Source organism: Meleagris gallopavo, chromosome 2 (assembly GCF_905368555.1).
Source record: "Meleagris gallopavo chromosome 2, MGAL_WU_HG_1.1, whole genome shotgun sequence".
Taxonomy (NCBI): domain Eukaryota; kingdom Metazoa; phylum Chordata; class Aves; order Galliformes; family Phasianidae; genus Meleagris; species Meleagris gallopavo.
Genome location: NC_139405.1, coordinates 53,758,612 through 53,771,265, shown reverse-complemented (window position 1 = coordinate 53,771,265; position 12,654 = coordinate 53,758,612). Strand labels below are relative to the sequence as shown.

The window sequence follows — 12,654 nt, the reverse complement described above, 5'->3', positions numbered from 1 at the left end:
AGGTGCAGCTTTCCACTAAAAATGCTAGGTGAGCATTTCATCTCTGTCTTCCTACTGACAGAGCTAGATCAATGTACAGAAGTTATTTGTCAGTTTCGGTTACAAAGGACAAGCTGACCACATGTAATTTTTATTTTTTTCTCTTTTGCACCATAACATGCTTAAAGCGTTTGGTGTTCCTCCTGAAGCTTTTGGCTAAGCCAAGAATTATCTATGCCAGGTGTGTCTGATGAAAGCACACATGCATTTTGCAGAGCATACTCAAGCTCATTTGACTGGAAATGTTATTGTTGCCTCCTGGATAGATATGGTCTTTCAAAGCCAATGGTTCATAGGTTTTGGAGTTCACACTGAGAGAAGAAAAGAATGGCTGTTTTCTTAAGTTCATGAGGTGAATTCATGAGACAGAAACAATGCTGAGTTTTTACATCTATCAATTAAAACAGTTTTAATTAAGCCACCACAGTTGAAAGGAATGTGACATACATTAGTATCACTTTAGTTACATCTAAATTGCACAACGTGCTGCTTATGCTTCCACCCACTACATTCAGAACCAAGTTTATTTTACACTTGTGCTTTTTTTTTTTTAAAATGAGATATGACAGTGCTATTAAAAAAAAAAAAACATGCAAAAGGCTGAAATTATGCTAAACCCTATTCCCATATAATTGTCCTTCTCATTAGGGTGTCTGTTTCCTTATGTCTTTTCTCCTTCTCAGCTTCAGCTGTGCGAGGACTTTCCAGACCTGAAATTCTCTCCAGTGTTTTGGATTCACTGGAAAGGTGCTATTATTATTTGTAACGCAGACATCTATCCAGTATACCCCCTCCTGTATTTACAGAAAGAGTAGGGGGAGGGGAGATTGGAGAGAACAAAAAGACACATTTCTTACAGGTTGTCTTGTTCAGCAGAAATTGCTAACACAATTGATTCTGTAAATGCATGACTGAGCATTTAACATAGTTCCAAAGTCTGGAGATATTTATGCTCTGTAAAATTATAAAATACAGGCCTGCAGGGGACCTTAAGACATACACATACAAAATGCAGAGTTATGAAATCACAAAAGTGTTATGAAGTGGAGTATTAAACAAAGTATAATACCAAGACATACAGAGCACTGAAAAAGCTTAGTTCTAAATGCCTTAGTTTTACAGGATGCTGATTAGCACTTTGTAAGTTCTATTTTGTACGTGTGTATGAACATATACCCATACATTCTCTCGGAAGTGCTGGGGTCACAATAAGGGGAAAGCAGTCCTGTAACATCGCATTTACCTTCCACCACACCTACAGCCTTTTCAGAAACCTATCTCTGCCCCCACAGCTGGCAGAGGAACTGTTGCCTTCCCCAGCCTAGGAAAGCCCTGACAGAGATGACAGATCTCAATTAATTATGTCATAAGCTGCTGCCAGTCCATGGTAGATGCAGCCATGGCTCTGTCTCACTGGAAAATTTACTTGGAGTCACTGGCTCCAAAAAGACAAGCAGGTTACTCCCTAAAACGTGTCTGTATGAAGCTTTCATACAGATATTGCTCACAGGCTGCTTTTCTATTTATATCAGTTATCTCTAGTGACTCGCAAAGCGCTCCCAGGTTTAAAAGTCCTCAGGCCCCTCAGTCAATTTTAGAAACTTCTAGAGGTTTTCAACAGCACATGCTAAGATTTCCTTCCAAGCCATGTCTGATAATTAAAATTGCAATTTTAAAAGGGCAGGCATAAAAAACAATGAAAAGTGTTTTTTAAACAAGCATCTTCCAAATATCACATAATAATGCACACAGTTTAACATCTGAAGATTTATTTGTTCTCTCTGTGACAATGTATATTTAATTACGTATGTCTTTGTAGCATGTCTTGCAGTGGCTACAAAAACTCCAGTATGTTAGCCACCATTATACACACTGGCTCCATTTAACTGCAACAGATGGTGGAAAAAATAAATTTTATTTTCCGCTTAGTTCATACACTTAATAGTCAACACTGGTCCAGTAACAGGAACAAGAAGTGATTCTTAGGCAGCATATGACTGTAAAAGACTCAGCAAAGTTCCTTCCTTTGGACTGATTTTTGGCAGAAGAAAAAGCTTTCTTTGGAAGGATTTTATTTTTCCCTAATGTAAAGCCATTTTGTCACAGGTGAAAAAAATAAAATAACTTGCAGGTCCCCCTCGTGGGTTGTTTAAAATCTCTCCTCCTTTCCAGCTTGAAAAGCTACATCTTTATTTGTAAGGATATATTTGAATAAAATAAGGATGACTCAGTTGGGAGGGAAAGGAATAAGTAAACCACCAAAACAGAACTGACATGAGAATATGTAAATAATACTTTAGGTAAAAGTTATTTGCTTACGGATGCCAATGTTTTTTAATTTATTTTTTTTTAACCAGTGCTTGTAAGAAACATACTGAAGAAATAAGGTAGAGTTTGGGTTTTTTTTTTTTCCCCAGTCTCTTATAATTGCACCATTTGCAGCAAAGGTGCTCTTCTATTGCTCTGACAGTTGATTGCTGTTGGATTAAACTTTTCAATTTAAGTATGGTGCTCTATCTGGGGAGGAGTAGTAGTATGTCGGCTTGATGTTTCCCAGGACTTCATCTTCCCAATTGGGGAGGCAGCAGAAGAAGAAAGCACAACCTATCACAACAACAGTGCTGGCCCAACCGAAACCGTAGGCCCAGCTGAACATATTAGCTCCGATCAGTGGAATTTCTTCTGTGAATTTCACTGGATAGATGACCAACCCTATGATTTGGAATGCAGCTAAGGAAAGAAAGCAAAGAAAGCCAAGAGTAAATGACAGTGAATGTTGTTACCTTCCCCACTAAAAAAAGATACATTGAGATAACTGCATTGCCCCTTCACATACATAAGGATTAGCTACAGTCCCATTCTTGCAGCAGTGCATGATTCCTGGTCTGGGCAGGTCCCCAGCTGCCTAGTGGCAGCTGCAGCTGGCACTGCTGCCTTGCTGAGGTACTCACCTGTGCCCAGAACAGCCCTTCCTACAGCCAGGTGTCTGTCCTGGTGGGGCAGTCACCTCCTGCTTTTACCATACCCACAGCTCCTCCCTCCCTCGGGAAAGTGGGAGGCCTGGGTCTCCCAGCTTCGAAGCCTTAGTACGTGACTTGCAGGATCAGAGTTGTTGGTTGCCCCCATGCACTGTTTTTGGGAACTCGCTGACTCCTCTCAGGGCATAGGTCAAATTTCTCATTTTCCATGAAAATGAGTCATAAACCAAAGACACGTTATTTCACAAGAGAGGCTCCATCTAGCACGTTTTTCTGCTCATGCCTGTTTTACATTTAATACAACCTTATCTTTGCACCCAGCCTTACCAACAACAAAAAGCAAGCCTCCGATTCCTCGCACAAAGTTGAAGCGAAGTATTTCAATTGAGAATGCGATGACTGCGAGGGCGAAACAGATGACCAGGATCACAAAGCCAACGAGGTATGTGGCAGCTGCTGCTCTCCCCCATCCTTGAAAAGAAAAGAGGAAAGGTGTCACAGGCAGCAGTGCACTGAGCTGTAGGTCACTGCAGGTCTTCTGTTTCTTTTAGTCATTCTTTGTTGAAATGCTTTACTGTAAAAAGCACACTCCATGTCAAAGCAACATTGAATGTCTTCAAGGTGCACAGCTGCAGAGAGACGATCATCAGAGAAGCAGCACTGAACTCTCTGCCTGCTAATTTGTCCTGCTGAAAAGAGAGACATAGCAGCGTGGTAGTGGCAATAACACCTCCAAACTCAGTATGTGTGGGAGACCCGTAGATCTCTGAGCAGAAAGTGCACATAACCTGTCAGAATGTGCTTTATCATCATCACTCCATTTTGACATGCAAATTTAGAAAACCACTTCCATGCACAGGGAAGTCTGAGAGCAGACAAGAGAGTACAACTGTAGAGAGAATTGCTGGGAAATAATAGTGTTGTCACCATACAGCTTCCTGTCTGCTTGCTTATGACAAGAACTCTGTATGTGAATTAACATTAGCATGACCAAAAACAGACGTGGAGTAGTCGAACTGAGACACAACGACAAAGAGAATGCTCTTGAAGATAAATATCTAAATGACTTAGTAATAGGTAAAATATCATGGGTGGAGAAGGAGTGGAGTCAGAGGTAAAGTGAAAGAGTCCTCTGAATCATTACTTTGAGACTTGGTGGGGCTGAGCACTGCACAGAGTCCTTGGGAAACAGCCAGAAATTTAAATTTCACGGTGATGCAGACTTATGAAAGGTACCCACTGTGGCAGACCTCATTCTCTTTAAAAATGAACCAGGAGTTGGACTGTGAATGCCAAAATACACAGGTGTTTCCTGCCCTAGAGGCAGGACACCTACCCACAGGGGTAACCATATCCAACTCAGTCCTTGGGTTCCGCTGAGTTGTCACCACAGCTCCCGTTCCAAGTCTACATAACATGGGTTCTGACTTTCATACATTCAGACATAGGTAGGACCAGATCCTGAAATCCTTTTAACATAGGAATAAAGGGAACAGTGAGATCTAGGCCAGAGTATTTTCCAAAAAATCTCCCTTTCATCAGAGTTGTCTGTCCCAGCATGACTGAAATGGTTCTGGAGAAACACTGTTTTTCACATAACCTCTGTAAGTTAAATCATTTCCCTGTAAAAGATTAAAAAAAAAAAAAAAAAAAAGAGAACTTTTTCCTGAAGAGCTGAAGTCCTCCGCCTTAGCCCAATCCAATTCCAATTAGCCCATTTGTTCTGCTGTTACATAAAAGAAAAAGTAGTAATTTGAGGCAGAGAATACAGTAAAACTATCACAGACACTTCTATTCCATACAGCAATTTCCTATTTGAAAGCAAAGCATTATTTTACAGCTGTTTTCATGAGACCAGTCTGATTTTGTTTCTCTTGCTCCCATTCAGAAGTGAAACACAGCAGTTCCCTACCAGAGAGTTTTCAGCCCCAAGCCCTCAGCCGCCACCTCCTCCTGAGTGAAGTCAAGCTGGAATGGAAAGGGTAAACAAAAGGCTTTTCTTGGAGCTACTTAAGACAGTAAAATCTTTTCAAACCAGTTCTTATCAGCCTCCTGCCAGCCAGTCCTGTGTGCTTTGTCTCCCTTCCCCAGGAGAGTGCCACAGGAGGAGGAGGAGGGAGGGAGGACACCTCACTGGCCTTTGGAGATGACAGTAGTGTCAGTGGTCCTGTAACAGCTTTTCCTTCAAAATATTATCTGACATGCCTAATGCAGGTACTGGGTATCATCTCCACAGAAGGATTTATTTAGGGATAAGGAATGTAAAGGAATATTCAGCCACTACACACAGCCAGCCCAGGAAAAGTAATTCAAACTAAAACTAGGAATGCTATTTATTGCTATCTCCTCAATTAGGAGAAAAACAATAACAAGGGCAACCAGGAACTCTTAGTTATCAAAGTGCTTTCCCCTACAGATGCATTATGTACGCTGGCACAGTGCAGAGAGCCAGGCTTGGCATCTGTCTCATGCAGGTTCGATTGCAAACCCAAAACTGCCAGCAAGCTGGATGCCTTGATGTTTGCTGCAGAACAAACAGGACTGCAAGAGATACAGGCTGCAAAACCCCCAGTACTATCTCTGCTCTTTCCAGGCTCTGTGAGCTTAGTTTACAAGTATAACAAGCTTTGGGATACATCAGCCCTGGCCTCACTCAGAGTGACTTATTTGCTTGTCTCTGACAGTATGAAAGTGATAACCCACATAGTTACAGGAGATACCTAGTCAGGAAGATTATTCTCAAACCCAGCTTTTTTCAGATCTTCAGGAACAGAGCAGTAGCGAGTACCATCGCTGGAACATGTGGAGTAGTTTTTGTGCTCAAATGCAACAAAATTCAGTGCTGGGGAGCACATACCTTTCACCCTCCCACTGGGTTATCTGCTCCAGCAGCACTTATCAGTACATAATACTGATAAGGGGAGATAAGATGAGCCTTTGGCACTGGCCTGTGATGGACTGATCTGCTCAGGGCACAAGAAGATAACAGCTGCAGAACAGCCAGCCCACCACATTAGCACTGAAGGGAATTCCAGGAAGAGCAGGAACGTGTGGCTATATACAGTGGAAGGGAAATCTCAAAAAAGTTAACCCCATCATCTCCATGCCTAGGGGAAAGATAGGCTTTCTGGCTCTGCGTCCTCCAAAGAGCTGCTGAGCCTCTGCTCCAGTTCTTCACCTGTGGCACCCAACTGCCAGGGGCAGAGGTAGGTATCATGTCTCTGCCTTAATTGTGGGAGAGATCTGCTCACAGTCTGAGAAGGACAAATCAGCCCCAACATTTGGATGGCTTGTGCTCAGAGAACTTTGTAACCACAAGAGAGTTAGCCAGAATTTATATATGCCATAGAAATAAAAAAATCTCTGGTTCCTTTATTTAATACAATTTCTAACTCAAAACAGGTATAAATATGACATCTGTCTATGAAATCAAACAACAAAGTAATTTGGGGCTGTATAAATAGAGAGTCAGAAGAATGGGAGAACAGAAAGGCGATCAGTCTGAGGTATTTCTGTTACCCAGGTCAGCTCTACTCAAAGAAGAGTTTTTTGCATCCAAGCAGCAGTGAAGTATTTAATGAACTTTTTTTGGGGGGGGGTCGGAGAGAAGAAAAAAAAGCCTATACGAGAGCTATAGTTGATGGAAATGATTAAGACTTTTATTATACAACTTAATTAATAATGACTATGCAAAAGAACTAAGCTGCAAATGTTAGCATGCAAATAACTAGGAGGGCTCAGGACTACTTGAAGTTAATGGTGAGCATCATTAATAGGATGAAATTAAAAACAAAACACAATGACATACAAAACAGAAGTCCCAGTTTTAGCTGTACTTCCTGATTTTATTTGGCTCAGCCTCAGTTGGGAAGAAATGGGAGCTCTACAGGAGATTTCCCTGCAGAAATGAATAAAAGGACTGAGAAAGTAGTCTAGCAGGAAGATAAAGCACTACAGGATATGAAGTAACAAATCCTTCTCATCTTGGTTCACTTATTTAACAAATTGGAAGCTGGTTTATCAGCTTGTGGATAACTGGAATCTTCAGGTAGAAGTTTTTACTATGACATGTTTAGTTGAGACAGAGTTTTACGCTGTAGTTGTAATAGTTTTCTGTATATAAATGACAGTGGCAATTTTTCTTTGGTGTTGAGAGCTCATAACATGAAAAGTCCAGAAAATATGTCTTTGTTGACAGAACAAAAGAGTAGCGGACTGCCAGCAAGAGAGCACTGCCAGCAATATTTTCTTGCTTTCATAACATTCAAATTTCCATGACGCCATAAGCAGTGAGGGAAAAGTATGTGCACACCCTTCACAAGCCCAGGGCAGCCCAGAACTGAGGGACTGCCTGAAGAGTCTGCTAGGAATTAACACTAGGCATCCCAGCTTTCCCTTGGTTTTAGCAGTCTGGAAATTCCAATCGCTATACTACCAAAACGCTAACTGAAAATCTGGTTGCAGCCCTTTGACAGCAAGTCAGGAGAGGCAAAATCTTGTTTGTTTCCAGCCTTCATTGCCTCACTGCTGCTTGCAGTAAAGGTGTGCCTGCTCACTGGCAGGAGACAAGCCCGTCCTGCTGGCTGCACTCTTGTGCTGGGGAGTTTCAAGACACATCTGCTTGGTGTAGCTAGGCATGCCGACTGCTGCTTCTCTATTAGTGTCCTCTGAGTGCCTTCACCCTGCACATTTGTTTGCTAGGACACATCCTGCCACCATACATCAGACTAAACTATGCTTGAACAGAGGCAAGGGCATGGTGAATGTACCTGTAATGTTCCTCCTTTATTTACCTGGCCCCTTGGTGAAGGTGGCACATGCACACAGTTCCACTAATGACCTGTGGTATCGAAGTCCAGTTCTTTGAGCCATGGGCACAGTGTCACAGCAGCAGGGAAAGGTGATTCACAGAGGCAGGCTCCTATTCCTAAGTCCCACCTCTTTTTTTTTTTTTTTTTTTTTTTTCTTTTTCTCCTTTTGGCACTTCCTGAGGATGCAGATGAATGCCTCCATTTTTCTAAGTCAGCTATTGTGTACTTAATGAATACCAACCAGCTGTTAGGAATGTAAGAAGGAGTTAACCACTTTTACTGCACGTGTACACACCCATCCCTCACTGTGACAACTCAAACCAAAGTCCCTGGGAGCAGATGTTGAGGTCTTGGAAGATGCTGTCGCCCACTAACACTGTCCCTAAACATATAGGGTCATCACTGTTTAGACAAAGGTAACCGCCCTCTCTATGCAACCATGCTGCAAACAATCTTCCTCATATCTCATGGCTTACTGTTATGTTTCAAACAGAGTCACCAGTTTTATAGTGCACTGGGCCAAACAAAGTCATTTTGAGTCATACATTATGAAGTATGGCAGCTCTGTGTTGCAACATATTAATAAATACGCAGATACTGCCAGGCAGATACTTGCCAGATGCAAACCAGTAGAGATATCAAATCAAAATCCATTCTCCTCCTTCCTACTAAAGGATATTCCACTCTTATTTTTCCCTTTTTATTTCTTCTATCTTATGTGGACTGTAAAATGTTCACTAAGAAGCAATTCAGTGTAGGAGACATTCTTATTTGCAAAACTTTGTTCGTCTGTTCCTGCTCCTCTTTCCTATTTAAAGTAAGTGACCAAACTGCTTTTTTTCTCCCTCTCCCAGCATACATGCCACAGCTCAATTAAGAAAATGTCTAATGCGGCTTTCTACTAATGGGGACCACTCTGAAATTATGTTTTCATCCGGAGGAGCAAGATGATTAGTCTGGAGTAGTTATCATATGCAAAACACAAGTTGTGCATCTCAATTAATTTACTTTCCTGCAGCAGTGCTGTGAAGGCCTGCTAGGCATTCCTTCTTTTGCAAATGCCCTCACCTACTTGGAGCCTAATTGCATTAGCATAGAAAGATGGAAACAAATCAAACCCAAACTCATATTACATCCTGTCTCTAGATGCAAATAGACATAAAGCAGACAGTGGCCCTGATTTCCTCAAAGCTAGAGAAGAGACGAAGCCAAGTTAATCAGACTAAGCCGAGGATTTGAATGAGCCTTGGTTTAAGGTTAAATAAGTGAAGTCAGGGATACCATTCTCCTTTGACAGAACGGTTGAAAACTTCATAAAGTCATTCTTGCCCTAGAAGACACAAGGCTGAAACAAGGCACACACCCATCATCACTCATGGACGAGAGACAGGGACACTGCAGGGGAAAGCAAACCTCAGCAGCTCTACTGCACAGACACTTCATGCAAAGCAGATTTCAGCCACTCTCCTGTACTAGTTTTTTGGCTCTGGGTAGTGGGACAACCAGATTTCTGCCACCTACAGTAAAGCCTACAGCAATCACCAGGCTGGTCAATGATAGCAATGCTTTTGCAAAACATTCCAGATTTCACTGAGTTGCAATGGCAAGCACAGTGCTGGGAAGAAGCCTCCCTGCCGCCCTTGTGCAGGCTGGAACCCTCCCTTCCAGCTTCCAGATGCAGTCCCCAAAGTACCCTCATCCAGGACTATAGGGCGTGTCTGTTTGTTTGTCCCGAAACATTCTGTCTGTGAGAAAAGCAGATGCAAAACAGACCACAGCTAGAAAAAAAAAAGATAAAAACAGAAAGTCCCTGAGAAAGACAAACTAAGACTATGTGGTAAGAATATTACGCTGGCAATGCCAGATATAAAGAAGTTAAGTAAGATAAAGCCAAGGCACAGTTACTCCCTGATTTATGACTTAGTGCAATAGGGAGATATATACAGGAAGCTGCACGTTTTCTATTTGCAAACCCAAGCTGCAGGTCGGGAGGCATTCTCCAGCCAGGCAGAGTTAAGGGCCCCCTGCCCCTAGTAAGGAGGCAGCTTGCCTGTTGCCCAGGTGTAGGGAAGCCCAGTGCGAACTCTCCTGCAGTAGGTCAGTAAGGGAGTTGCGTGCTGTAGGGTGAGGCTGCCTGCACTGCAACACACATAGAACTGCTGAAAGCAGACTTGTGGCCAATTGGCTCTCTTACTTCAGTTAGAAAAGAAAATAAAAAGCAAGCCTTGTTCCTTACTCCTGATAGGAAGGATGCCTAAAGCAGTCCGAGGTTCTGTCTCTTGTTCATTAAGGCTCTGAAACAGCACCGGTTCTGTCATGGAAAACCCCATCCCAGCCAGCAGCTACACCACCACAGAAGGGCTGACAGCCTTTGCTTTGCCAGTGCGTGCTGGACAAATTTTTCCAGCTTTATCTCCGCTGAGATGCAGCCACCAGAGGACGGGATCCCAGAGGGGCAGGGACAGGCGTTTCCCCGCTTACCATAGTCCATGAGAGATTCACAGTTCCAGTTGAGGTCCTGCTCCCCCCGCGTGCAGCTCTCCCACAGCGACGCTTGGTGCACGTAGGGCTCCGATTCGGACTCCAGCCAGCCCCGGCCTGCCAGTGCGATGATACCCATGATGATGGCCAGGCCCAGCAGCAGGGGCAGGAGCCAACGGCACCGCCAGCAAGCGAGGCTGCACGCCACCATCCCGCCGGGCTGTTGGGGCACCTGTGAGCCCGAGCTGCTCGGGGAGGGAAGGGTGGGTGAAGCAAGGACTGCTTCTCCAAGCAGAGTCTGGCTGGCTGGCTGTCGGAACTGAGCTTTAAAGCGCGCTGGGAGGAGGGAGTCCCACCCACATTCCTGGGAGTGAGCGTGGCAGCGGCAACCTGTGGGGCTGGCGGAATGGAAAGTGCGGTGCTAGGTCCTGCTCCTCACCCTGACCCTTATCCATCTGTGCAAAGTAAATGTCCAGTTACATTCCTGTCCCACACTTAACTCCTTACTAGCTGCTCTCCTCCCGTGTCAAACTCCGCTTCTTGGTCATGGTCGTGGTGTAGCCCTGTGTCCTTGCTTGTGACAGCTCTGTCACAGGGAAAAAGCCACAACTGCCATGAAACCCCCAAACCACCTGGATGGACATCTCTAACATCAGGGTGTATCACCATGCCTAATCCAAACATCTCTGTCCTAAAACATGCAGTTCTGCGTGTTTGCTAGGGGCATCCTCACAATTCTGCCTGTCAGGTCCTCGGTACACACGAGCCTTCTTTTACCTTCATTTGGCTGCATGACCTCTGCATGATACCCCTACATTAAACCCACAGATGCTCTCAAGTCTATCTGACTTTCTCCCCACCTTTGCAGATGTTCTGTCAGCAACTGTGACAAACCACGGCAAAAATTTTTGGCCCTCACTGTGCTTCACAAGCCCTGCCTATTCTCCTGGTATTTGGCTCATCTTTCTCCTCTCCGTTCACCAGATAAAGAAAGATCATTATTACCTAAACTCAACAACACTAATTATGTCAGCCACTTTAGGCACTAAACACTTATAATATTATATGTTGTTTCATGATTGAAATAGTCAATTCCTTGCCCAGTTTTTGAACAATTTTAATGCTAATGAGAAGAAGAAAGAAAGGTGTTATTTGAGAATGGGAATATGACATTATTCACAAGGAAACTGCATCATGGTATGAAGGTTAGCATTAAACAAATGTGTGGTTTTGAAATGCTTGATGGCTATTGTACTCTGTCATTCAACCAGGTTGTGCCAGACACAGTACAGGAGTGGTACTCAGGACCTCTATGCCCATTCCATGTCTGGAAATGTACCCCAAAGGTGTGCAAAATTAAGGTTTCCCTGTTATATGACACGAATGCTCACTGAATATCACAATCACAGGAGAAATACTTCTCCACAGTAAGATCAACACGCATCCCATTGTGTTATCCCATTGTCTAGCACCAGTGCAAACTCTATTCATATGGGCAGATGTGCTGATCACATGGGATGCATGCATGTTGGGCTTATAACACACACATTTGTTAAAGTCTTAAGAGCAGCTTCAAGGTTTCAACAAAGAGGTTAGTAGGACAGCAAATGTTTGAGGTCTGAAGGGCTGAAAGCAATTACTAGGTATGGCGAATTACTTGGGATTCAAGGAGGATGTGGGGCTATAAGTTCATTCTGGACTGCACCAAATGGGATTTTGTCACAGCCATGTGGAATGTGTTCAAGCTGACTGATGTCATAGAATTGCAGAATATTCTGTGTTGGAAGGGACTCATGAAGATCACTGAGTCCAACCCCTGGCTCCATACAGGACCACTCAACAATCAAACCCTATATCTGAGGGTGCTGTCTAAATGCTCCTTGAACTCTGACAGATTGGGCCTATGCCCACTGCCCTGGGCAGCCTGTTCCATGCCCACTGCTCTCTGGTGAAGAACATTTTCCTAACACTCAGACTGATCCTCCCCTGATGCAGCTCCATGCTATTCTAGGGAGGAGAAACAGTGAAATTCATTTGAGTGTTGTGATACCAAAAGCAGAACAACAAGATGGTATCACCATGAAGAAGTTGCAAAAATCTCAGACAAGTTACTTCAAACCAGGTGAAGTTTCACCAGACCTCTCAGCATTCTCCTCAAAGTTCCCACCAGAAAAATCTATGAAGAAGGTATGTGTGTCTGGGTATGATATGTTCTTATGTGCTTGTTTGAGAGAAAAAATGGGACAGTGTGAAGTTTTTGTTCTGTCAGTGACATTTAAAATACATAATTTTCATTACAAAGTAGCTTTAAAAGACCATTTGCATATATTTTGTATAGTGTGTAA

General features: G+C 43.4%; 1 protein-coding gene across 1 annotated transcript; it reads right to left on the bottom strand.

Moving 5' to 3' along the window:
* Nucleotides 1-417: 417 nt before the first annotated feature.
* PERP (p53 apoptosis effector related to PMP22) lies at nt 418-10,647 on the bottom strand. The gene is made up of 3 exons (XM_085217207.1): nt 10,310-10,647; nt 3,345-3,488; nt 418-2,769 (listed from the first exon to the last, which is right to left on the bottom strand). Exons 1-3 carry the CDS (start codon nt 10,518-10,520, stop codon nt 2,534-2,536), a joined length of 591 nt encoding a protein of 196 aa, XP_085073333.1. The 5' UTR covers nt 10,521-10,647; the 3' UTR covers nt 418-2,533.
* Nucleotides 10,648-12,654: the final 2,007 nt, after the last annotated feature.